General features: G+C 53.8%; 1 protein-coding gene across 19 annotated transcripts in view; it reads left to right on the top strand.

The window, feature by feature from the left end:
• Window positions 1–25,725, top strand: part of Anks1a (ankyrin repeat and sterile alpha motif domain containing 1A) — a 178,642-nt gene that overhangs the window by 143,258 nt on the left and 9,659 nt on the right. For 13 of the 19 annotated variants that reach the window (XR_013425240.1, XM_078020166.1, XM_078020157.1 and 10 more), the window contains 6 exons: window positions 2,707–2,773; window positions 8,336–8,442; window positions 22,629–22,727; window positions 23,382–23,534; window positions 23,680–23,787; window positions 25,100–25,279. Coding sequence is in view for 18 of the 19 variants with exons in the window: in XM_078020166.1 (XP_077876292.1) it covers window positions 2,707–2,773; window positions 8,336–8,442; window positions 22,629–22,727; window positions 23,382–23,534; window positions 23,680–23,787; window positions 25,100–25,279 (714 nt within the window). In the remaining variant the exon portion in view is untranslated. Of the gene's footprint in view, window positions 1–2,706; window positions 2,774–6,414; window positions 6,891–6,914; window positions 7,678–8,335; window positions 8,443–22,628; window positions 22,728–23,381; window positions 23,535–23,679; window positions 23,788–25,099; window positions 25,280–25,725 lie in introns of those variants that run through there. The other 6 variants (XM_078020156.1, XM_078020159.1, XM_078020164.1 and 3 more) reach the window with 3 other exon arrangements.

Below are 25,725 nucleotides of genomic sequence, written 5' to 3'. Positions count from 1 at the left end.
GTGGAGGGCCCACTGCCTCCACCACATAGGAAAAAACGCTTGTCACCTCGAGTATCGTCTTTTTCTATAAATGTTACAGGAAATAAAAAAGAAGGCAAATCAGCAAGTTTTTTTTTTTTTTAAGTACCTTTGCCCAGTTTGAAGGCTCTTTGCCCAATTTGAAGGCTTCTGTAATCTGATTGAGTAACCCAGGCTTTAAGAATTGGCCCTGATGTGTCATTTAGTGCCAGGTTGGAGCAGGTTGGCTTGGGGAGCAGCTTGGCCTAGAAGAGAAGAGCTGTCTTCGAGTGTCCCTGCCCCTTTCCAGTGGAAGAATGGGTACCACTGTGTTGAAGTTACAGAAATCTATACAAAGGCCAATGTTATAACAGGTACTTTTTGCACATGGGGGAACTAACTGGATGAGCTAGCAAGCACTCATTTCTGGAGGGCCTTTAGCAAATTAGGGCCTGGGGTAGGAACTGGGATCATATGAACTGCAGCTGACTTCCAGTGCTGTGCCTTGAGGACTCTCAAGAAACCCCAGGAGATGTCCTGCAGATCTGCTTACACATGTGTACAAAGGTGTGTATAGAACAGCATTCATCGCAGTGCTGTTCAGAATTGAGAGAAGTTTGGAAAATACCCACATAAAGACATTTTATAGCCATACACCAGTGTTGTGGTTCGTCCATCCAAAAAAATCTTTATGAACTGTGGAAGGAACTCCCGAGCTGTGTCCTAAGTGGAAGAGCGACATGCAGAGTGATATGTGTGGGGCGTCTGTTGGGCCTGCCGTGTGGGCTGTGCCCTTCTGTCTGTCTATATTTGAGTAGAATAGATCTAGGAGGGTACGGGAGAAACTGGCTGCTATGTGGGCTGCCTCCAGAGAGAAGATGAAGCAGAGAGAAGAGGGAGACTTCCACAGATTTTCTTTTAGAAAATAAATAAGGATAAATAAAAATATTTTTGAAAACTTAAAAATTCGGTTTTCCTGTGGGGGCAAGATGGTGGAATGAGGTGGATATTAATACTCCTGTGTGTGGCTATGATTGCACAAATGGTACGACTCTACATCATGTACAACCAGAGAAGTGAAACGTTATGCTCCATTTGTGTAAAAAAAAAAAAATTAATTTAATTAATTTTTAAAAAATTGGTTTCCTGAGCTAGAGCACCTGAGGACAACAGAGGGGAATGGGACACAAACTAACTTTTTGTTGAGCCACACTTGGGCTGTCTGGCCGCACACTTGACATACACAGTATCTTTGAACCCATGCCACACCATATGGGAGGCAGTGACAGTCCCTGTTTATACATTAAAATCTGAGACTTTGGGAGGGTGACGGCACTTGCCTGTCTGTCTGGGTTGCTCCCTTGTGCTGTAGCTCCTGAAATGGGCACAACAGAGGAAGTAATGCCTGGGGCTGGCCATGCTCTTCAAGGGGCAGTGCAGACCTTACCTGGGCCTCCCTGTACCCCCGCTTCTGATGTCTGCCTCTGAGCTGCTGGGCCAGGAAGGAGAGCCACACCCCCAGTTGGCTCCTGGAGTCAGATGTGTGTGCTTCCCTGGGCTTTTGCGGAGCTCCAGGGTAGGGATGGCAATCTGAGTTAACCGGCAGTCAGGTGACTGAGCCAGCAGTCATTTCTGCGGCTAGAGGAAAATACCTCCCAAGCTCCTGGCTGCAGGGGGAGAGGTGGTGCCGGCTGTCTGCTCTTTGGCTGGGTGTCAGATGTGCCTCCTCATCTGCCAGCTGGAGGCTGGCTGGAGAGTTGTTGTTCTGATTGTCAGACCCAGGCTCCTTACTTGCACTTAAAGGAAAAAGCATCCAAGCCCTGGTACAAAAGGTCCTCTTTTCATTTCTTTGGAAAAAGCAGTGAATGAGCTCATTATCACTGCAGCCCAAATAGGAAGAGGAGGAGAAGAGAAGGTGGCTCCTCTCACTGTCTAGTCCTGTGCCTGGCCAGGTTTCCTGGGATGGGAAGCTTGGATCTGACCCAGAGTGACCAAAGCCAGATGGCTGGGACAGGTGGTCCATATAGGGGGTGGTGCTTAGGAGGCTTGGATGCGTTGAGAACCTCTCTCTGCTGTGGTCCAGAAGAAGAGCAAGTGTCTTTGTCCCTTCTCCCCTTGTTGCAGGTCTCTGTCCACGACTGCCAGCCTCCAGGCTGCCTGCCTGCCCTTGGCTTCCAAGAGGTCCCCATATGCAGGTGCTCTGCTGGTGTCATCTCTAGACTTGGTCCACACCTCAGAGCTGAAAGCCATGTAATATCAATGATCTGTTGGGTGCTCGCAATTTGCCAGGCTCTCCTCTAGTCTTGGGGTGTAGCATAGAACAGAGCTGGCACTCTCAGTGAATTTAAATTCTAGCATGAGCAGTGAAATGTGCCAGGTCTGGCCTGCTATTGCACTTCTCCCCAGTCTGTTCCAAGGCATGGATGATCACAAATGCCCCTAAATGGAGGCTTGTTGGTGTTTCTAGCAGTGGAGACCAGATTGCTCTGAAGGGAGTGAAGTGGGGACAGTTCTCCACACCTTCTTGGTGGGCCAGAGAAGAGCTTTTCTAGATCCAAACAGCAGAGAGTTCTGATACCTTGCAGGTTGGTACTGGACCTGGGAACATCTGAAAGAGCCCTCAGGGCAGCCTGAGTGACATTGACGGTGAGCTGGCCACAGTGAATCCAAGCCTGACCACCTCTCTTTGTTCCTCTTCCTCTGTTTCAGATTGAGAAAATCATGAGCTCTATTGGAGAAGGGATCGACTTTTCTCAGGAACAGCAGAAGATCTCAGGTACCGTATCCCACACTATTGTCCAGCAGGATTTGACTTCTGGCTCTTTGGGGCTCAGGTTTTCCCTCTGACAGGCATTTAGCATGGGAGAGGGGCAGCTGCAGACTACATCATGCTCTTGCAGTTCAGAACCACACACACACACACACACACACACACACACACACCATGTCAGGACAGCCCATCATGTTTCCTACCGTGGAAGATGTGGCTCCTCCAGCATATTGGGGAAAGTGTACATATTGAATTTTAGGCACCTATTAAGAAATTTGTGTGTGTGTGTGTGTGTGTGTGTGGTGCTGGGGATTGAACCCAGGGTCTTGTGCATTCGAGGCAAGCACTCTACCAACCTAGCTGTATCCCCGGCCAAGAAAAAAAAATTTTAATAAACAATTATCACTCCTTCTTTTTCAAATGTGACTTTGTTGGATTCAGCTGGAGTGCGCCCCAGTGCTGGTCTTTCAGGCTCCCAAGGTGGCTGTGGTACAGCTCATGAGCGCAAGGCCCACGCTGGTGTCATTCAAGCCAGCGGCACAGCTCAGGGCCGGTCCAGTGATTTTTTTTTTTTTTTTCCAACGCTGTCAGCATGTGTTGGACTGTCTGGAGGTGACTTTGCTGTTTCTCCCTGTGTCTGTTTCTATTTTCTGGTTTATTTAGTCTCTTACCAAGTGTACCCCAAGTCCCTACTATTTAGTCATTCTTTTCATATCCGAGGCATTGGGTTGAGGTCTGTCTCTGTTTCCCATACGAAACGGAACTGTGGAGCTGGGGAGCTGAGTTCCCTTGATGACAGGGTCATGCCATGTCTCTTTCCCATGGAGGAGATGTTCTTAAAGTGCTTCTCAGAGCAGCTCTCAGCCCCTCCCCCAGCATCCACACAGATGTCCTGGCATCAGGGCTCTTGGGCTAAATGCAGCCTGGGAGGAGCCTGGCTTCTCCCCTGACTGGTGAACAGGCCTCTGCACTGGAGTGGGGACTTGATGCTCACTCGGGGGCTTCTTCCAGGATTAACCTGGCAGCATTGAGCGGGACTACCTATTCCTCCATGGACCTCTGTGGACCTGGGTGGGCTGGGGGGGATGACACACGATGCATGTGAACATCAGAGAAGCTGCGGGGCTGTGGGCTTGAGGGGAGAGCCTGGGCTCTGGAGCCCCACATCCCTGGGTTCACATCCTGCCTCTAGATACATAAGCCTCTTGGCAAGTCACCTAATCTCACAAGCTCTGTCTCCCCACCTACAACTGATTTGTTATTTTTGTTATTTTTTTATATTTTGCAGTACTGGGGATTTAACTCAGGGGTACTCTCCACAGACCGACACCACCAGTTATTTTTATTTTTTATTTTGAGACAGTGTTTTTGCTAGGTTTCCCAAACTGGCCTTGAACTTGCAATCCTCCTACCTCAGATTCCTGAGTCTCTGGGCTTATAGGTCTATACCACCACACCCAGCTTACAGCCTCATAGATTTGTGGTAGTTGTAAGATATACAACTACTTGAGCAAAAGAGGTAGTCAGTAAATAGTAATTATGCCCATTTTCCCCCCATGAAATCGCTACTTATTCACATTGAGAAACCTAGAGAACAGGGCATCTGCTCCCCTGGCTTGGCTCCCTCCCCCATTTTTCAGTCTTGGTCTTGGAGCTATCCCCCCTCCAGCTGCCTTGTTTCCCTGGGCTCAGACAGGGCTGGCCGGGGTTTGGGCCATCTTTGTCAGTCTTACGCTGGAGTCCACAGAGGTGACTCTTCTGGCTAAGAGCTTGTGGGTTCATTTCCAGGCAATTGCTTATACTCCATCAAGTGATGTCACTCTGCTGTAGTGTGCAGGCTTTTCCAAGGGTCAAGTATTTGATGTGAATAAATGTTCAGGATTGAGACAAACACCGAAGCCACTTTCAAAGCTGTGCTTTGGAGACAGTCAGGGATGAATTCAAGAGCATCCAGTTCAATTGAGGCTACCTTCTGCTCTCCCATACTCCTTTGTGTCCAAGGAACACAGCTGAAATCACCTCATGTGCTTGAGAGCTTTAAGTCAGGAGCTAGGGCAGCACGAAGGCCTTATCCTCAGAAGGGCTAGCATTGAGCTCCTCCTTACCATCTGGCCCCACCCACCAGTTCTTGCCTTCATGAGCATGAATGGTGAGAGGCATTCTGTCTGTACCACAGGGTGTCTAGACCCCAACACAGTCTTGTTTCAGTGTTCATTGTGGAGTCCTGAGCCATCCTCCAAACCCCAGCCTAGGGAATTCAAGAGCAGGCACATGCAGGTGACCATCTGAACAGAGGGCTCATCCAGCCATGCTACAGAACCCTAGCCCACAGCATCTGCACTGCTGCCAGGCCAAGAAACAGAGAGGCTGGCCAGCCTGCCTGTGAACTCCCAGTGATAGGTCGGGGGAACTGTCCCCCCAAGCCTCAGAGAGCACTGTCCTTCAGCTCAGACCAAAGCAGAATTACTGTTTATTTTGAATGGACAGTTGTCCTTGGGTTTCAGGATTGAGAAGAAACTGAGGCTCTGGGCCTGGAAGCCTGGGAGGGACACTCCAGTAGGCACTCCTAAACCAAGCATGAACTGCTCAGGGCAGCCAGCTTTGCAGAGGGTCCTCCCAGAAGGGTGAGACCATAGCATTGTAGTCACAGTCCTGTTTGGGGGTCCAGGGAGCCCTGGGTTACCAGCACTGGAGCTAGTTACCCAAATCCCCAACAATCTTGTTTTACAACTAATCCCTCTGCCAACTCCCAGGAGTCCAGGAGCGTAAACCTAGGCTATGCTGGCTTCTCTGACCAGAGATCTGCTCTATCAAGCAGAAGAGAACTGCTCAGCTCTCTTGTGTGAAAGCCAGCCCCTTTCACTCTTGAGTAGCTGTTAAGTGCAGGATCCTTCTGGGGCCTGATCTCCCTGGACACAAAGTCCTTTCTTCACCAGTGCCTACCTACAGCCTGTTGGAATACAGATACCTGCTCCCAACATATTTAGGGGGGTGATGTGTTGCCCTGCACACATGACCTTTTTTGTCCCTCCCCAGCAGTACTTGGGTTTGTCCTGCTCCCCACTTGGCCTTGGCCATTCCCATTTCTTGCTCTCTTCCTCCAGACTGCATGAGTGGCTCTGGGTGTGGTACCTCTCTCCTGGACTCTAACGGGCCTCGGGAAAAGTCTATCCCCACGTTGTTTGGCATGCTTACCTGAGGAACATCAGGGGCAGTGGCCTTGTTTCATTGCCTGTTTTTGTGATGAGAAGCACAGTCCTTTCTGAAGTGGCAAGTGGGAACGGGGGTCACTTACCTATAGACTGTGCCTTTGGGCCAGTGTCATTCCTCTGTCCCTTCTCTTGGCTGTCTTAGGGACTATCTGCCAAAGCTACACGAATGATCCCTCTCTCTTCTCCCTAATACGCAGTTGCAGCCCCTTGAGCTGGAGGTGAAGTTGTGCCCTCTCCCCCTTAGGTTTGCATGGGCACCACCAGCATCGGCTGTCATCTCGCTCTGATGCTGGTGGTGCTGCTGTCTCCTTCTCCCTCGGCAGCGGCAGCAGCAGCAGCTTCTGCTCTGATGTCCGATCCCTGATGTATTTTCCTGAGCGTGGAAGGGGGGAGGGCAGGGAGGGGAGAAAGGGGAGGGCCAGACATTATGAGAGTGAGCGAGGACTGTGGAGCCGGCAGCAGGCAGCGTGGAGCCCAGGAGCCTCTAGACAAAGCATTCTGCTGCGGCTCTGTGAGCGCACATCCACCCGCGGCAGCAGGACCACGGCTGCCCTGCCCGGCAGGGGGATTACAAGCCGGAATGAATCAGCAGCTGGGGGCACCGGACTTCATGGGCATTCAAGAGCCTGCCGCTTAGGTTCCTGGAGCAGATCTCCCCACTCAAGGGCAGGAGAGCTCCAGGAGCCCCCAGACTCGGCATTTTGGAGTGCTTGCTGCAGCCTGCGTCCAGGGCCGCCCAGGTCCCTGCCCACCATCTGTTCTGCAGAGGACAGGAGAGCAGGTGGAGGCTGCCACAGTTGGTCATTAGGGTCTTTTAGATAACCAAGCAAGTTGTCATTGTCCTGCCCTGAAGGGCAGAGTGAGCCTGGGATCGACAGAATGACTTTCACCGTGTCAAGAGTTCACTGGAGGTGATGTTTTTGTAGTTGGCTCTTCTTTTTTCCTTCCTGTGCCTCTTCTCTCTCCATTCCTTTTTTTCTCCTTTTACTTGTTCTTGCCCGTAAGAACCAGAGAAGTAGGTGGGGGTTAAGGCGTTCAGCTCTGAACAGCCGACGGCTTCCTGGAAGGGCTGAACTTTTGTCCTCCCTGCATAGTCCCCGTCCTAACCGAGGGGCTTAGCAAATAAATGCCCTCCCTTCCCTGCTCGTCCATAGAGAAGACCATCGAGATCTGGAGACCCTGGGAAGACAGTTGTGTCTTTATCACTCAGCCAAAGAGAGAGCGGCGCAGAACGTGAATAGACTTAAGCCGCCACAGCTCAGCTGACCAAAGACCACTTCCTTTTTCTCTCTCTTTTATCTGGTTGGGTTTTGTCTTCTTTAGCCAAGAACTGAATCTGCCTGCCTGCTTTCCACCTGAGCAGGCAGGCGAGTCACAGGAATGGCCACTATCAGAAGAGGAAAATGAATGCCCAGCCCCTGACAGCCAGCCCAGCCCAGGAAGGCAGCTCTTCAGACAGCGTCCTGGCCCGGGAGACGCCCCACTCACTGGCCACCAGAGTCTAGTGGATGGGCCCTGGCCCCTCTGGCCGTACAGCTCGGCGGAATGCGATGCTGCTGTCCCAGCAGAGCCTCACCTGAGCCTGACCCCCGCACCCTGACCCATGCGCCCCACTCAGCCCTTTGCTGCCTTGAGCCTCTGAGCACAAAGGGCCAGGGGTCATGGTTTGCTTATTCCGGGACTGCTGGGGGAAAACAAGTAAAAGTCTCTCTTCTCCCCCTGCCGTGTTCTGTGCTGCTTGTGTTGCATGTGCTGGGTCCCCGTGAACAGCCACCGCTGCTTCCTTCCTGGAGCCCTCGCTGTGTGCCTGTGTCCCTCAGCTGCATGAAGATGTGTGCTCTCTCCTGACTGGTTTATGCTGCAAGGTCGCAGAACTGGCCCCTCGCCGCAGCCCACAGGGGCTCCAGAAGTTGCATGGATGAGAGGAGCAGCGGGGCTTGCGGGCTCTTAGGAGCTCCCCTGGCCCCCTCTAGTGCCTGTGGGGACAGACTCTCTGCACCGCCTCAGTGTGGACGCTGATGAGGAGTTGACCTGGAGACTGTTGGGGGTTGGCTCCCCCACCTAGGGCGAGGTCGTGCATGTGCCGCTGTGGCCCTGGAGCAGTTGAGACCCAGGGGGTGTAAGTGGGCAGCAGCCGCCCAGGTTGGGTAGTTGTGGGCAGCAGCGGGCCACCTGTCCTTGGCCTGTCCACGGAAGAGGAGCTGCGAGCCCGCTGCTCTGGTCTCTTGTACATAGTTTGGCTGCTTTATGGTAATGACTATGATGTGGCAGTGCCATCTGTCTTCCTCTGAGTGCCGCTGCTACCGCCTTAATGGTATTTCCCTTTTCAAGCGTCTGCCGATTCCTCTCTCGTCAGGTTCACGGACGCTGGAGCAGAGCGTCGGGGAGTGGCTGGAGTCGGTTGGGCTGCAGCAGTATGAGAGCAAGTTGCTTCTGAATGGCTTTGACGATGTCCGCTTCCTGGTAAGTGCCTGTGGGCCGCCTCAGCACCAGCCAGCGCTGCTCTGTGGATGCGCCGCCCGGGGCCCTTGGGGCCTGCTGGAGTTTAAACAGTACGTAGTCCTGGATCTAGGAAGAGTGAACAGTGACGTAGACCACACCACGTCAGCCAGCTGCTGGGTGCTGCCTGTGCAGACACTGCCCCCTCCGCTGCTGCCCCAGATATTCTCCAAGGGGAGAGCTCTTTCAGTAGGGTCCCTGACTCAGAGCCTTGGGGCCATTAGCTATCAGGGATCCATGTTGGACAGGACAGCCAGGTATCCTGTGGTGACTCCACATCCCATCTGAGCTGGAGACCAGGCATTTCCTTTATTTCCCAAAACTTTGCTATCAAGTGAGTTGCCACTGAAGCAAAGGCTCCTCTTGGCATGGCCTTCTGTTCCTGGCCTCAGACCTGGCCTGCGGAGACGCTGAGTTGATGTTTTGGAGGGCTGGCTGCTTTTCTGAGGTGTAATTCTCACTGTCTTACAGACCTCAGGGGGTCAAAAAGCAAAACCATGGTGTGTCTCTGCTGGCTCCCTGTGGAGTAGGAAACCAGCCAGGACACCCGTTAGGGTCCAGTGTTCCCTCTCTCAGTGCAGGGGGTGGCTCAGAACAGGGAGCATCATGTCCCTCTGCATCCTTTGGGTTGGGCAGGGGCAGCACATCCTGGGCCGTGGGCTGAGCCAAGGGTTCCGGCTTACCTCAGAGCCAGCACCAGCATCCCCAGGGCTGCATGTGGGGTCACAGCAGTGCCCACCCACAATTGCTGATGCTGTCATCGGGGCTCGGGGGGTGCTGGTGCCATTCTCAGTGGTTCATTTTACTGCTTCGTGCTCCCTGGAAGCCCTGAGGTGTGTACTGTTCTTGACTCTGTTCTCCATGTGAGGGAAACATGATAGAGAGGTGAAGTGGCTTGCTCAGGGTCACACTGTCAGTACTGGTAGGATAGAACATGCACCAGACATTCTGGGCCCAGGGCACTTGCTTAACCACTGTGTCACACGCTTCTTTCTTGGGTGTGGGTGTGACCACTTATGTGCCAGTGTCACCTTCTTGCACTTGTTATCTTGGAGGCTTGGTTCAAGGTGAACACAGCAAGCCCTGTACTGCCCCCACTTTTCCTTGCTTCCTGGGAGACCTAGCTCCCGAGTCTGTCCTTGAGAATGTGGGCCTGGGTCGGAGCTGAGCTGCCTCCCCCTCTGAAGCAGGTCTCTCTAGCCTGGGCCTCCTGCCTGGCCTCCAGGGATGAGGGGCAGTGGCAGAAGTGAGCACAGGGCCCCTCACTGCCCTCTGCTCTCCAGTGAAATCACTGTGGGTTTCCCACAGGTTTGTTGTGGTGCCTGCCACACAGGGAGTTGCCACACCAGGGAGTTGGCCTGCTACTTGCGAAGGGAACCTGACTAGGACAGCTCTGCTCACCCAGAGCCATCTCCATCTCTAGGACAGACAACGAAGCCCATCACAAACCACTGTTCCAAAGCCTGCTTGTGCTAGGGCACACTCCTGTAATCCCAGCAATTTGGGAGGATAAGGCAGAAGGGTCACAAGTTCAAGGCCAGCCTCAAGACCCTAAGCAATTTTAAAAAATTAAAAAGGGCTAGGGATGTAATTCCATGGTAAAACACCCGGTTTACTCCCCAGTACCGCAACCAAAACAAAATCAGCTTGGGCCAGTTATTTCTCAACTTTTAAAAATCCTGAACTTGAAATAGCAATTGATTTTTCTTTCTTTTTAAAAGTTAAACCGAGTGTTATTTCTGGTTCTTGTGACATAATCTCTGATTCGCCACATTCCTTGGGGGAAGGACAACAAACTGGGACAGAAGTGGGGCTCAGCCAGTGAGCGGGATAGTGGCCCGGCTCTGAGTGTTTAGGGCTTTCCTCTCTGAGACATCCCTTCATTAGATGCCCGTCAGATGTGCGAGTGAGGATGGTCCCCTGTAGCTCAGTGTCATAGAGGAGCTCCTTTTGTAGAAAGGATAAAGTTCCCAGCTCTTGAATAGCCCCAAGACTCCTTGAACCAGAGCAACTATGTGGGCATTTGGAAAAGTGGGGCCCTGGGCCAGATTTCCACCCAGAGTGCAGAGCCTCTGCTCAAGGACCCCACATGGGGGCCAGCAGCTCAGTTCCTCTAGGGCCCTGCTAGGAACTTTCCATCTGGTGGCAGCAGCAGGTGGGGTCTGTACACAGAGGCCAGTGAGTGTGTCTGGGCTGGGCGTGTGACTTCAGATACCTAGAGTGGCCTGAGTAGTCGTGCAGAGCATCCTGGGTAACTGATGTCAGCGCCAGCTGAGTCCTAGGGCTGATTAAGTTTTAGCAACTAGGAAAAATGGAGATTGGCACAGGAAGGGGAACATTTTTGCTACTGAAACATTCCCTCGTGTGTGGTGTGACGTTAATCATGGTGGCTGTGGAGTGTCCCCGTGTGGCTTGCTTTTCAGTTAGCTACACATTTCCCTGGGTTCTGAAATGCCCTGGAGATGCTTTTTCCAGCTGCAGAGTAGCTCCAGGAAGCCAGGCTGCTAGATTCCCAAATGTATTAGGGACATCAGGAAATGGGATGTTTCACAGATGAGGAGGTACTGTGGAATTTCCCTGTGACAAGAGAATGTCACACACCTGAGACACAGCTCCCTCTTAGGTGAAGGGACTTTAGTGTCATGTTGTCTGGTCATCTTCCCCATGCCTGAATTTCCTCTGGATAACCTCTGCCATGCTGTTTTTCTAGTGACTGAGGATTCACTACATTACAAAATAGTAGCCCATTCTGGCTGCTTTAGAGTCATCTTTATGTGGAGTCAGGATCTGTTTCCTTACGGCTTCTGTCCCTTGGCCTCAGGTTTACCACTCAGGGCCACACAGCATGTGTTTACGAAAAGTGGAAACCTCGGTTGTGGCCCCGGTTGTGTCTTGTCCAGCTCCCACTTACTCTGGGCTGTCCCCACTGTGATGGCTGGTTGAGCCCGGCAAGCAGGCCTAGCAGCTTGAACTGCGGCCATGCCACCTTACCTGCAGGTGGGAAGGGCCTTTTGGAGGGGTCAGGGCCAGGGCAATGCTGATGGGACGGACCCCAGAGCCAGGGAGACAGGTGTGGGAATGTGGCTCCCATGTCTGCCAGTCTGCCCCCAGCACTGCTCGTGCACCATGGCCACCCCACTTTCCCCACAGAGCTTGTCCACAGGCAGTGGCTGTGCTAGGAGAAGGGAGGAACGTATCCAGTCGGCAGGAAGGGAGGGAACCTATGGTTGGCAGATGTCTGGATCCAAGAATGCGAGAGCTGCCCGGCGGCTCTGAAGACAGCCCAGCCGCCCTTCACAGAAGGGTCAGTGGTCCTGAGGCTGGAGTGTTTTTAAAGTAGACCTGATGTGGGGATTGTTCACCTTGGAGTGTTGAATGCAGAAATTGAGACACAAACGTTCCTGCAATATGATCTTAATATGTCTCAAAGAAAACATCCGTCATAGGAGGTGTAAGAGAGAAAGCCAGAACGTCTTCAGTGGTGATCTCGGGAGTGCCTTCATTTTTCTTTTTGGAGTGTAGTAGATTCTGTCCATTTCCTACTATGAATGGATGTAGAATCAGAGCAGCAGGTGCTATAGGTATCTTAAGGCCATTATGGTCCAGCTGGGAAACCAGCACATCAAATAATGAAGACAATAGAGTAGCCAACTGTCCAGTGTGGTGGAGGCCCAAGTGCTGCAGGAGGGTGAGGGGAGCCCACGCCTCCCAGGCCTCACCCTGTACAGGGTGGTAGAGGCACAGGGTGGACAGAGGTCCTCCCCAGTGTCAGGACCAAGACTGTCTATCCTTGAACCTGGAACTTAAGGAAGAGTCTAGAGAGAAGAAAGGCAGCTGGGAGGGGCCAGGGCCTGCCCGTGTGGGTGTGGAGGGCACAGCCCCAGCCGCACAGGAGAGGTGTACTAAGCCTGATCTCAGGGCCTTGAGAACCACAGGGCTGAGGGTCCCTAGGTCTCCGAGGCCTGAGTGTGCAGAGGGGTCTCCACCTTACCAGATACAGGTGTACCTTGGACCTCCAGGAGTGGTTGACTAAGGGGTGGTTGATGGAGAGCCCTGTGGGGGGAGCAGTTGTAACCTGGGGTGAGTATGTGAGAAAGGAGACCAGCCTGCAGCAGGTCCAGGACAGGTTAGGAAGGAGCATTGGGCAAGCTCTTGCTTCTCAGGCCACAGAGACCTTCCACTCCTCCCTTCCATTTCTTCCTCCTTGGGCTTCAGACATGTAGCAGTAGGCTCCTACCATGTTCCTGTCTACTTCTGAGACTTGATGACAGGTGAAGACAGGTGATCCCTTATGGGGCCAAAAGGAATAAGCTGGGCCACGAGGGTCTTCTCTTTATTAGCATCTGTGAAACTTTCCCACCAGGCCCCCAAGCCCCTGAGGTGCCCTTCTTGTCCCTGACCCCCAAGCTCCCTCCTCTTGAGCTCTCTGAGCCGCTTCACCTGAGCCATGGTGCTGGTGCCTGTCGTTTCCTACCCTGGTCCCTGTGCTCTCTTCACCCCTCCTTTGCTGTCTTCTGTCCCAGGCCCAAGGGGCCACTGCTATGTGGAGAGGAGCCCTGCCTGGGCTTGCTCCTGGCCGGCCTTAGCCCAGCTCTCCACTGCCCGTTAGGACTCCCTCTGCCCAGTTGAAGTAGGGCTGATGCAGAGGCCAGCGGAGCAAAGGCCTAGAAGGTACTCAGACAGGTGTGGGTCCTGCCTCCTGAATTCTGTGGTCAGTAAGACCTGAACTCCTCTGCTGTCCCAGGAGTCAGTGCCACCCAGGGGTCTCCCAGCCTCTGCGCCCCTCCCCACAAGCATGGGAACCAGGGGAGGGAAGCACTCTTACCTGCGGACTATGGGCAGCTCACTTTGGGCTAGTAATTGCCACCTCTGGCCCTCCCTCTGTCTGCCTGGCTGTGCAGAGTTATTCAGGGTGACCACAGCTCGATTATGCAGGAGACGGAGACAGCTCTGATGGCCCTAGGTACTGCCCTGGCGTCCTCGGCACCCTGGATGGTAGTAGAAGGTAGTTGAAACTCTCTTTTCGAATGCTTGTTTTCATGATCGCTAATTTGACTGCTGTGCTCTGAGATGGAAGTCTGGCTGACCTCTTGGTATGAGTGGCAACAGAGGTGTCTTTCCTGGATGCCAGAGTGTCTGCAGCGATCACTTCTCCATTGTCCCTCAGGGTTCACATTGTACATGCGCAGAAAGTGAGGCCCAGGGGATAGGGCACTGGGGCTCTTATTTCTGTCAGAGCCATAGACCCAGCACAACAGATATTCTTATAATTCGGGGGTTCATGGGCATTTCCGAAGTCCCCACCACAGACTCCTGCAGTCCATGTTCCCAAATGCAGGGCTCCTGGGTTTAGTCGTCTGCCCCAGGTTGCTCCTCAAACAGGCGGTGGAGCTGGGAAGGAAGCCAGGTACAGGGTGTGGTTCTCTACATCCTACTCTAGTCCCTGTGCCTCTTCCTGGGGATGGGCTGCCTCCAGGCCTTGTGCTCAGCGCATCCCTGCAGAGTCCCAGCCTGTCCTGGGGCCTGTCAGGCCAGGTGCGCATCACTTCCGGACATGCATGGGGGGGCAGACAGACCATTCTGTTCACCTGCTCTAGATGGGGAGTCTTTTTTTTGAGAATTTTCTAATATTTATTTTTCAGTTTTCAGTGGACACAACATCTTTTTATTTTATTTTATGTGGTGCTGAGGCTCGAACCCAGCGCCCCGCACATGCCAGGCGAGCGCATTACTGCTTGAGCCACATCCCCAGCCCCAGATGGGGAGTCTTTCTACAAAAGGCTGAGAATGGAGCTGGCAAGGAATCAGATATGGCCTTTGGACTGGCTTAGGCCCACTGCCATCCTCTAGGCCTGTGCAGCCACAGTGCACCCTGAGCCTTGGTACCAAGGGCTCCTCCCACCAACTCTCATGACACTCGAGGCTGGTTCATAGTTCCATAAACTGGATTAGGAGTGCTCAAGAGAAAACTCTTAGTTCCACTTAGTGGCAAAGAGACCGCAGTAGGGAGACCTGGGTTCTCCGAGTCCCCCTCCAGACGCAGGGCAGGTTACTCCGTCTCCATGTTTGTCCTTGCTTAATGGTATTGCACTTAACTCACTTCCTTCATGGGGCATAAGCTTGGAAAGGGCCACACTGTCACATGTAGTGACGAATAGCATCAGAGCAGAGCCAACCATTATTGTTTGTGTCAGTTGGTACTTTCTCCAACAGAGTGGGCGAGCAGTAGTCTGTTTGCAGGAAGCAGAGTTGAGGTGACAGTCTCCAAAAGTCACCTGTGGCAACTTCAGGAACCTGGACTGATAATATTTTTGCTTCTTCCTGGTGGCTGTCACCATTAAGGGAAGGACAAGGTCTGGGCAGGGCAGGGTGTGGGACAGTTGGGAAAGCGGGAGGTGTGAGCTAAGGCTGAGCACCTCTCCTTGCCAGGAGAGAGTAGAGGGGGGTGTGAGTAGGGGTTCACCTGTCCAGCGGGTGCTGTCTTTGTGAGAACATGGACCACACAACTGGCACAAGGACCCCGTTCTCATGCCTGTGCCACAGCTGCCTTTCAGCGTGACACCCAGTAAGCGTCCCCCCACCCCGCAGGTGACTGTTCCTGGCTTCAGGGAGTATGCCTCCCATTGCTGATAAGATTTGGGGTAAACATCAGAGAGCTTGTCCCCAGCTCCTTGCTTTCTGTCCCCTCTCAGAGTGGTTCTTCCTGCTACCCCTGAACTGGCTGCACATGCCCCCGTCACCAGGCCTGGGGTGTGGTCTGGGCTGGGAAGCAGAGTGGGTGCTCCACCTCTCCTGCCACCTGAGGGCACACCTGTGGTTATGACCAGCCCAGCTCAAGAGGCAGTTCTGGCCAACACCAGGGCCCTGTGCTCAGTGACCGATGCCCTGGTGATGACCCTGCCCAGTACTAGGCTCTAGGGGTGGCCTGCGATAGCAGGAGCCCAGTCTCTGGCGGCAGGTGGGATCACAGGCGTGTTGGAGCACGTGCAGTATTTGCAGGCATTCACCGAGACAGCTCAGTGTCACAGGGACGTGTGTGCACCTGGTATATTGTTGTGTGAAAAAAACAGCATGTACACACTGCAAATCCAATTTTGCTAAAAACTTTTTTAAATACAAGCTTAGAAAATACATTATAATGGTAGAAGTCATTCCAATCTTAGGTTTTTAAGATAATTAACTCACTTAGAAGAATTCACCATAATGGTAGTATGATAGTCCTGCCCACCCCCATACATGTATATTTATTTTTCTTTTTAAATTTTTATATAATAACTAATTCAACTTTTCTACTGAGGGAAAAAAATTTAATATGGGGAAGACAGGGGCAGGTACCAGTGGAAATCAAGCCCACTCTGCAAGGCAGAAATGGAGTAAATAGCACATGGAAGCTGCCCAGACCTGAGAAAGCTGTGAGATGCCCCTCAGCGATTGGAGAGGCGCTGGGGAGGGGCCAAGGGGCTGGTGGGTGGAGCCTGCTGCCTCTACCCAGGGCTCATGAATGAGCATTGACAGGTCCAACTCAGGAGCAGGCAGGCCCACAAATCAGTCCCTGGGGGAGCACTCTGGCTGTGAAACCCTGAGGAGGCAGGGCTGCAGAGAGATCACCTTGCCATGCAGGCCAGAGCTGGTCATTCTTCCTCCAAGGGAGGAGATTCCGCCCTTGCCTTCTGATGCCCAGTGCCAGGCAGGGCAACGACAAACATGCAAGTGAGGCAGGCGGGGCCCTGCCAAATCCTGGTCCCACCCAGTGCAGCTCACCCAGGAGTCATGTGTCCATCACTGCCTGTGGCTTTGGTTTATGTGAAGCTCGGATGCTGGCGGGCTGACCTGTGGCCACTGACAGGGCCCAGGACTGCCCTCCACACCAAGCCCTTCAGATCTCTTCCAAAGTACCACCTGGGCTCCCTGAGGTTTTCCAGGTGGCAGTGGGTGTGGAAGGCAGCCCTGGCCTTTCCGCAGCTGTGGAGCAGGGGAGCTGCAGGCTGCAGTCTTTTCCTAGACTCTCTTTGGAAACCTTAAGTTTGGGAAGACCCATGCCCTCCCACTCAAGGCTTTCTGGCTTTTAGGATGAGGTTTGCTTCCCCCTCTGCACCCCACTCCTGTGGCCCATTGCTCCATCCACCCCAGGCCCCTCAGATGTGCAAGCTCTGGAGCAGACCCCGGCTCCACCACTGGTTTATGTGGTAACTTTGGGCAACTAACTTAGTTCCCTTGGTTTCCTGCTCTGTAAAATGGGTCTTTCTCCCACCTTGGATGAGATTAGCGTTAGGCACTTGGCTAGTGCCAGGGACACTGGGCTGTCATCACTGTCACCCATGCTGAGGCCATCATGGTGTTGGCAGCAGCACCTGTCCTCTGCTGCCTCTGCGGCACCTGTCCAGCCCTTGCCCATCTTGCAGCATCCAGCTTTACCTAAGTCCACCTTCCAGGGAAGCCCCTGCAGCACCCCAACTCCAGCTCTATCTTCCCCCTTCCCTCCAGTGTCCTAGAGCTCCCAGGCCCGCATCAGTAGTTGTTATACTATATTGTTTAGGAAGTAAAGGCAAGCAGGAAAGTCTGTACGGACATGATTATATCATAATAGCCCTCTGTGTCCTTGGATTTCACAATAATGAATCCAAAAGATGAAAATTACTGGGTACAGTTGCTGTAATTCCAGCGACTTGGGAGGCTGAGGCAGGAGGATCACGGGTTCAAGATCAGCCTTGGCAATTTAGTGAGACCCTGTCCCAAAACTAAAAGGAAAAAAATAAGTAGGGCTGGGGATAGGGCTCAGTGGTTAAGTACCCCCAGGCGCAATCCCCAGTACCCCCCCACCAAAAAAAAAAAAAAAGGAGATAGGAAGAGTAGAACTAAAAATGGAAAATTGACAGTATATAAGACAAATAAAAATATAGGTCAGGTATGGTGGCACATGCCTGTAATCCCAGCAGTTTGGGATACTGAGGCAGGAGGGTCTCAATTTCAAGACTAGCTTCAGCAACTTAAAGAAAACCTTAGCAATTTATTGAGACCCTGACTCACAGTGAAAAAGGACTGGGAATGTTGCTCGGTGGTAAAGAGCCCAAGTGAAAATACTCAACTATGTACACAGCATTTCCATTGTAATCGAGAGATGATATAAGGCGTAGTGAGGGCGTGCACAGGTGATAGGCACACACCACACCATTTTACATAAAGGACTTGCACATCCTCGGTCCTAGGTCCGGAGCCTGCAGTTATCGAGGGATGATGGCCTTTGATATGCAGTATGTTGGATCATCAGACGTGGAGCCTGCAAGTGTGGCGGGCAGACTCCATGGAGGTGACCATGCTGAAGCACCTGCTTCCCAAGCACTGACCACCTCCCCTGGGGACATCAGCACAGTCGCAGTGCGCCAGGGTGTGTTCCAGTGCAGGTTTGTCCAAAGTGCTCTGGGTAGAAGCCCAGCCCTGCCTGCCTTGGGGATCCAGGGCAAGCCCCAAGTACAAGGACCGCTAACCTGGGTGTGCCAAGGTATGGGGATATGTGTTCCTTTTAGCAGGTCCTCTGGACACAGCACTCTAATACACCCAAATCACAAGAGTTCTAACAGGTGACATGTGTCCAACTGAGGGAGAAAGGCTTCACCAGAGAGGATTAGGTACCTCAGTTCTCGCAGTCCCTCCCCAGACCCCAAAGCCCTGTGCCCCCAGCAGAGCCATCTCCACGGTACAGTGGGTTGTGGCTGCCCAGCAGCCGTGGTATGCTTTCTCTCTATAAATTCCTCTTTGAGTGATCTGTGTTGCTGCTGAGTTCATAGGAGGGACCTGGTGGGGTGGTGGAGGTGGATGGGGACCAGTGAGACATTCATATCCTTGACTGTAGACAGAGCTGACCAAAGTCAATGCTGCAGTAGCAGCCAGGTCCCTGGAGCTCTGACCCTCTGTGTAGGGGGCGGATACTCAATTGCTGACAAACCAAGATGGGCCTGAGGTTTCCCTTGGCTCTACTGGGCAGTGGCCTTAGCAGGAGTTCCCTGGCCACTTACCCCTTCAACCTCTCTAGACCACCTAGGCACTCTCTAGGCACCTGCTGGCCTTGCCCTTCTTCTGATGGCTCTTGGGCAAGGGCTGGGATTACATGTTAGTTGGCTTTGGATTTACCGGCATGCACACCTTCTGGGGCCTAGATTCCCGGCTGGCAGGAATGGGGAGCCCAGCCCACCTGACATTTGCTGGTGATCTGATCACGTGGTGCTCAAGTACACTAAGTGTCCCACACTGAAAATATCTTCATCTAGGAGAGGCTGAAGCATGTGAGCAACAGTCAGGTGAGGCCTTGCTGCCACCAGTTGTGCTTGTGGGTGACTGCCTGTCCCATGTTGCTCTGCAGCAGCAGGTGGGCAGAGCTCAGTGCTGTGGCAGGACGTCAGATGTGGATGGGCTCCTAGAGGTCAGCAGTCCTGGGCTCTTCATTCAGTTTTCCTAACAGTAGACCACCCCAGGCTCCCCACTCAGACCAGGGAAGCACCACGGGCAGTGTTGTCACTCAGAGTTCAGACGTGACCTCGCTTTGCTTCCAGTTCTTCTCATCTGGGCTCTGTGAGCTGATGGGGGGTGGGGGCAGCTTGCCCTTGGCGAAGCTTCATGGCCTGGCCCTCAGCAGCCATCCCTCCTCAGCCTGGGCGCCCCTCCCACACGCACTGCTTCTCTACCTACTGGACCCTCCTGGCCTTGCCCTCTATCCTCTCCATGCCCTCTGCAGCCTGCCCTTTAGCCCTAAGGCTCCCTGAGGTCATGGTCCCTTTCACTCTGCACCCTTCCTGCCCTCTAGTGTCCCCATTCCTCCCCACTCCTGGCCTGTGTGATGTAAGAAGGAATATGTATTGGAGTCCTCCTCTCTTTTCCTGGCACCTAGAATGCAAAATGCTGTGACTCTCCCTTTGTACGCTAATGAGATGCCTTGTGGCTGGGGCCCCTGGAGAGTCCAAGGAGGGGGGCTGGCCTCCAGGAGAGCCACCAGGCCATTAAAGGGTCAGAACTTCGGTCCTGCCCCACCCCCAACCTCGTGGCAGAGCAAAGGGGCTGCAGGCTGAGTGGAACACCAGCAGCCAGTCATGCCTGCATAATGAAGCCTCCATAAAAACACAGGACAGGTTGGGACCGCTTGTGATTTGGTAGCCATGAGGAGGTGCAGGAGGGTGCTGCACCCCAAGAGGGCATGGAAACTCCTGTGTCTCCCAGTACCTGCCCAGGGCATCTCGTCCATCTGGCCAGTCTGAGCTGTGTGCTCTGTAGTGCAGGAGCAGATGTAACTGGGGAGCAGGCCTGCATTCTGTGAGCCATTAGCCAACCACAGCTCCAGGACGGGGTGTGGAACCTCAGTTTAGAGCCAGTGGGTCAGGTACACAGGAACACCCGACTTGGATTGGCATCTGAAGTGGGATGGTCCTATGCCATTGGGCGCCAACCTGTGGGTCTGCACCCTCCCCAGGTGGACATGTCAGAACTGAGTAAAGCTACAGGACACCCTGCTGGTGTCCACAGGGCATCAGATTGTTGCAGGAGAGAAAAGGCCTCCTGGGGTCAGAAGGAAGTTGGGATGTGGGAGGAGTAGAAGAAAAAGCATCTCGGCTTCCCGCCCCAGCCCTTGCCCGTCTTCACAGAGGGTCCTCAGAGGCCTGTTGTGAAGTCCACATGGCTCAGCTGCTATTCAGCTCTTTCTTTTTCTTCTTCTTTATTTAAGTCATCCATGTCCCCTCCTATCAGATTGGACACAGGTATCAAGCAAGGACAGTCAGCCAGGCCTTGCTCGGGCACAGGAGGTCAAACTGTGCTAAGACACACAGGCCTCTGTCCCAGGACACCTCCCTGCCACCTGCCCTGTACCCCAGCTTGTCACACACACGGGAATTTTGAGCAGACTGAGCAGCAGGCAGGGAGCCAAAGTCCTAGGCTGGCCCCTCCCAGTCCTGGAACAGCCTTTCGACCCTCAGCGGAGAACTGAAATCAGCCCTGTTCACCTTTGGTTGAAAGGACTCTAAATGTGTCACCACTCCCAGACATTGCCCTTCAAAGGCTTTTTCACTGTTTGTTGAGTGAAAACCTTACTTGCAAAATATTAGCAAGGAGGTGCTCTTCAGGATGCAAAAGGACATTTTTCTAAATCATATAGTGAAGAAGGCTCTGAAGGGCCAGAGGATGCTGGACGAGAAGGCCGTGGGTGCTGGGAGAGCCCTTGGCCTTGGCCAGTTTCTCCCACTTCCCCTGAGCTTCATGCCTTCCTCAAGGGCCTCAGCCCTGCTCAGTGCTGGGGAGCCACTGTCCAGGCCAAAACCTTGAAAACAGGCTACAACCAGAGTGCAGGCTTGAGAGCCAGGCCCCTGCCTAGCCAGCCTCCTGGTCTCCATCTGTGGAGTGGACACAGGAGGACACACATCAGGTGGCCCTGGTGACTGAGTGAGTCAGGACAGGGAAAGGCTGTAGGCCAGAGCCCACCTTGTGGCTCTGGGCTACAGAGCCACAAGTTCAAAGCCAACTTAAGCAACTTAGCGAGACCCTGTCTCTAAATAAAATATAAAAAAAGGGCTAGTGATGTGGCTCAGTGGTTAAATGCTCCTGGGTTCAATCCCTGGTTATTCCACTCTCCAAAAATAGAAGAAGCTAAACAGATCTGTTAACTGAAACGTTTAGGCCAGTACACTGTGTTAGCATCTATGCAGTGATGGCCATTTCTCCATCAGCTGCTGACAGCATGGGAACCTAGCTGACATCATCGAGAGAGAGAAACGTCCATCAGAATTTTAAATAAGCCAGGGCACAGTGGTGCCTCTCAGCTACTCCAGAGGTTGAGGCAGAAAAATCTCAAGGTTGAGGCCAGACTCAGCAACTTAATGAGTCCCTATCTCAAAGTTTAAAATTATTATTATTATTATTATTTAAGGGCTGGAGATGTAGCTCAGTGGTAGAACACCCCTGGGTTCAATCCTCTAGTACCACAAAAAAAAAAAAAATAGACTTTCAGATTTCTTGAAATCCAGTCTAGAAGTGATGCTCATTGGGGGCTCTTCGCACGGTGCTGTCTGCCACAGAATGTGGAACCAAACATTCTCCTACAGGGAATGGGTTCCATAAATCCTTCCCTAAGCCTGATGACCCCACAGCCTAGGAAAGAGGCAGGCCTGCCCGTGTGTGGCGAGGTAGCGAGGAGGGCCTCAGTCCGCAGTCGCGGTTGTGTCTGTGCAGAGGCTAACCACACAGGTCCGTGTGCACACGCCCCACTAGACTGCGACATCCAGGATGTGGCAGCAGTTGCCTCTGGGAGGGCTGTTGTGAGCGACAGGGCACAACCTGTGGCTTTCCTGCCATTGGCAATACTGTGTATTTTGAAATGTAATCTGAAAGCTCCTCTCGTGACCTGTGTCGTAATGACACAGCGTCCTAGGGGTGAGGAGCCTGGAGCAGGGTCGGGCTGCCTGGCTTCACTTCCAAGCTCCACCACCAGGTGGGTGAGCTCTCGGGATTTCTGACCCCTCACGCCTCGGGTTCCTCATCTATGAAATGAGGTTGAAAAGGCCCTTGCACAGGGCCTGAGTGTGAAGCGGGATGTTCCATGTGAAAGCTCTCAGTCCCCTGTCACCTAGGAAGTGAGCACCCAGCACTAGCCACGCTGCAGCACCTTCCCATCAGGGCCCGAGGAGTTGAGTGAGAACTGCCCAGATCAGGCCCAGCCCTGGCCTTTCTCCCCCTGGCAGGGAGAACTTTTCCAAATCTCCCCATTTGACTCTACTCCTCGAGGTACCTGCCTCTGTCACCAGCTGTCCACCTGAGGAGCTTGTTGCAGCCTTGTAATTACAAAATCACATCTATGAGGAACCTTGGCACTGGTCCCCAAGTTCTCCACTTTGAATTGGAACCTGCTTTCCAGAAACATGCTCATATGCACCAAGGGAGCTGGGCTTGTGGCAGGACCTGGCAGCCTGCTTGCCCCATGTGTCCTGGCCCAGGTCAACACCTCAGGCATATTGTAGGAGTGGGCAGTCTGGGTGGAGTTGTCCCTAGCGTGCCCAGCCTCCTGTGGGGGGCTCCAGCTCCACACCCTCTAGGTGCTTGCCGTGAAGGACGATTGTCCCAGCCATCAACCATCAGTTCTGGAGGGGCCCTAACATCTTCCTTTCTGCTCTCAGGGATCTAACGTGATGGAAGAACAGGACCTGCGGGAAATCGGCATCAGTGACCCACAGCACCGGCGAAAGCTGCTCCAGGCTGCACGCTCTCTGCCCAAGGTGACCACCAATAGCGCTGTAGCCTTGGCCTCTGCCTCCTAGACTGGGAACAGGGAAGGAGCTTGGCTCTGGTGTGCAAATCTCAGTGGGGTGTCTGCCCCTCTTCGTGGAGCCCCAGAGAGCACCAGGTCCTGTTCCCTTCCTCACTAAGTCCTGAAGCTTCTGGAGTCAGCGGAGCTCTAGGGACATCAAGCATCCTGTTGGGGCTGAGGAGGGATCCTCCTGGCTCAGGAGCCAGGTGCCACAGACTTGGCCTGTCACCAGAGCCCGCTTTGGGGTTTCTCCTGCCTCACAGTGTCAGGCCAGCCCATCCTGACTCTGGCATCTGGCCCTCCCCAGGGAGACCTGGTAGGAGCAGGCAGCAGAGGAGGCAGCTTCCCAGGAGCTAGTGGGCCTGAGCCTCAGCCTCTGTGCTGGTGCAGTCCCGACCCGTCCACTGCCAGCACTCAGGAAGCACCACTGCCCTGTCCCTGCAGTCTGGGGGTTCTCCAGTGGCTTCCACTTCCCAGAGCCTTCCCAGAAAGGGCTGTGCCAAGATCAGACTTAGGAGTACTAGGGAGTTGGGCCTCTAGGGACCCTCTTGACCTGGGCCCTTGGTCCCTGCATCCCCGTCCTGTGGGTCTAAGATGTCGGTCCCACCTCTTTGCCCTGTAGGTAAAGGCCCTGGGCTATGATGGGAACAGTCCCCCATCCGTCCCCTCCTGGCTGGACTCCCTGGGGCTGCAGGACTACGTCCACTCCTTCCTGTCCAGTGGCTACAGCTCCATCGACACTGTGAAGAACCTCTGGGAGCTGGAGCTTGTCAACGTGAGTACGGCTCCAGGCTGGGCCGCCGGCCCCTCCTGACATGCAGGTTCCCTCGGTGACAGCCTGGTCCACAGCAGGAGGCCTAGAGCTGGGGGGCTGGGGTCTGTCAGCCACTGACCTGCCTGCCCCCCTCCTCGCTGCCCAGGTCCTGAAGGTCCACCTGCTGGGCCATCGCAAGCGCATCATCGCCTCCCTGGCAGAGAGGCCCTATGAGGAGCCGCCGCAGAAGCCCCCAAGGTTTTCCCAGCTGAGGGTGAGTTGGGGGCAGGGAAAGGGCACATCTGTGCGCTTGCTCTTGGCATTTGGTGACTTCTTCAGAGACTGTGTGACCTCTGCATACAGGAGAGACAAATCCCTGCCCTCCCTCACAGAAGTCAAGACAAGCTCAGGAGAGAAAGGCTTTTGCCTAGTTATTTATCCAAAACACTTGAGATGGACTATAATAAAGAACCCAGTTTAAATATCATAAAGTTTATAGACCCCAAGCTCTGTGGGGCCCGTCTGGCCATTGAGCTCAGCTGTGCACCTGATGGGGACAAGGCAGGGTGGGGCAGGGAGGCTGGAGGAGCTCCCTTCCAGCCCTCTGACTGAGCCGGACAAAGCTAGGGGTCCCCAGCCAGGATGCTCAGCTTCCTGAGCCCCCTCCCAAGTCTTCAGATTGAGAATTCCTGCAGGGTCAGTAAAAGGATCTATGTTTTTCTTTTCTTTTTTTGGCACTGGGGATTGAGCCCAGGGGCACTTAACCACTAAGCCACACCCCCAGCCCTTTTTTGTATATTATTTAGAGAGAGGGTCTCACTGAGTTGCTTAGGGCCTTGCTAAGTTGCTGAGACTGGCTTTGAACTCGTGATCCTCCCATCTCAGCCTCCCCAGCCACTGGGATTATAGGCTTGCACCACATGTCCTGCAGAATCTGTTTTTAAAAGCCTCACAAATGATGATTGCTCAAGCCAGGTGATCCCTGACTGCGGAAATATGCTAGACTCTGTTCAGGGTATGCTTCCCCAAAACCTGCAGGATAGAACAGGCTGTGATGGCAAGTGACATGGCAGCCCTGCCCCGGCCCCTGTACTAGTTCCTGCCTGTTGCACATCCCATTCAGCTCTGCGGAGTTCAGAAAGCAGGCTGTTTCCTTCCCTTCCATGAGAGGAGGCTGAGGCCTGGCCCCATTCTCAAAACCAAACACCCAGCTGACTTTGCTCTCAGGGAGCTGGGGAGGCCAGCCGTGGTACCCTCTGCAGTTGAGTGGTGTCTTGAGAAAGGCTTTATATTTAGTCATACAACCCAGAGACCTGCAATGGATTATTAGGGATGACTTCATCTTTGGGAAATCCTACTCTGATTCCCTTACCCTTTAACCATCTTTTTGGTATAGCCCCAGCCAAGGGACACTCTTGAACTACAAGTGGTCCTGATGGCCTCACCCCAGGCTCGTTGCTGTTGGCTCTCAGCTCCCTGCTTCTCCTGTCCCACTGACCTGCCCATACCCAGCCCCAGTCAGCCCAGCACCCCTGACACCTCCAGCCTGCCATGGACTGGGCTGATGACTGGTCGGCGTCACCCAGTTTCTCCCCCTACAGTGCCAAGACTTGATTTCCCAGACCTCATCCCCACTGAGCCAGAATGATTCCTGCACCGGGCGGTCAGCAGACCTGCTGCTGCCTTCTGGGGACACAGGCAGGAGGCGGCATGACAGTCTTCAGGACCCTGCAGCACCCTCTCGAGCAGAGCGTTTCAGAATCCAGGTAGGCAGAAGGGACTGCAGCCAGGTCCCCTGGATAGGGCAGGGCCTCCAGGAGCCACCTACAATGGCTGAGCACTGTTGTGCTGGCATGAGTCACGAGTGACCCCAGCCTGCTCCCCTTACTCACCACACAGCTCCCTGGGTGAGGCCCGTCCAGCCCCAGGCCTCCCAGAGCAGACTGTAATGCACGTGTTGGGGCTGCCTCTGCACCCTACACCCCAGTCATCATCCTCACACTCGCTCTGCTGGCTCCTCTGGGACCATAGCCTCCCACAGTCCAGCTCCGCAGGCCCTTGCTGGTCACCACAGCCATCACAGAGCCCTTGTCCCCTCCACTTTCGCCCTGTCTGTTCCTCAGCACCAGTGTCCCTAAGCCCCAACTCCACGTCGTCATCCCACCTGCCAGCAGAACCTCATCACAGGCTGCAGGGTGCTTCCAGCCCCTGC

The sequence above is a fragment of the Ictidomys tridecemlineatus genome, chromosome 8 (genome assembly GCF_052094955.1).
Source record: "Ictidomys tridecemlineatus isolate mIctTri1 chromosome 8, mIctTri1.hap1, whole genome shotgun sequence".
Classification (NCBI taxonomy): Eukaryota; Metazoa; Chordata; class Mammalia; order Rodentia; family Sciuridae; genus Ictidomys; species Ictidomys tridecemlineatus.
The sequence above is the reverse complement of the archived record's forward strand: the minus strand, read 5'-3'. Positions and strand labels throughout refer to the sequence as shown.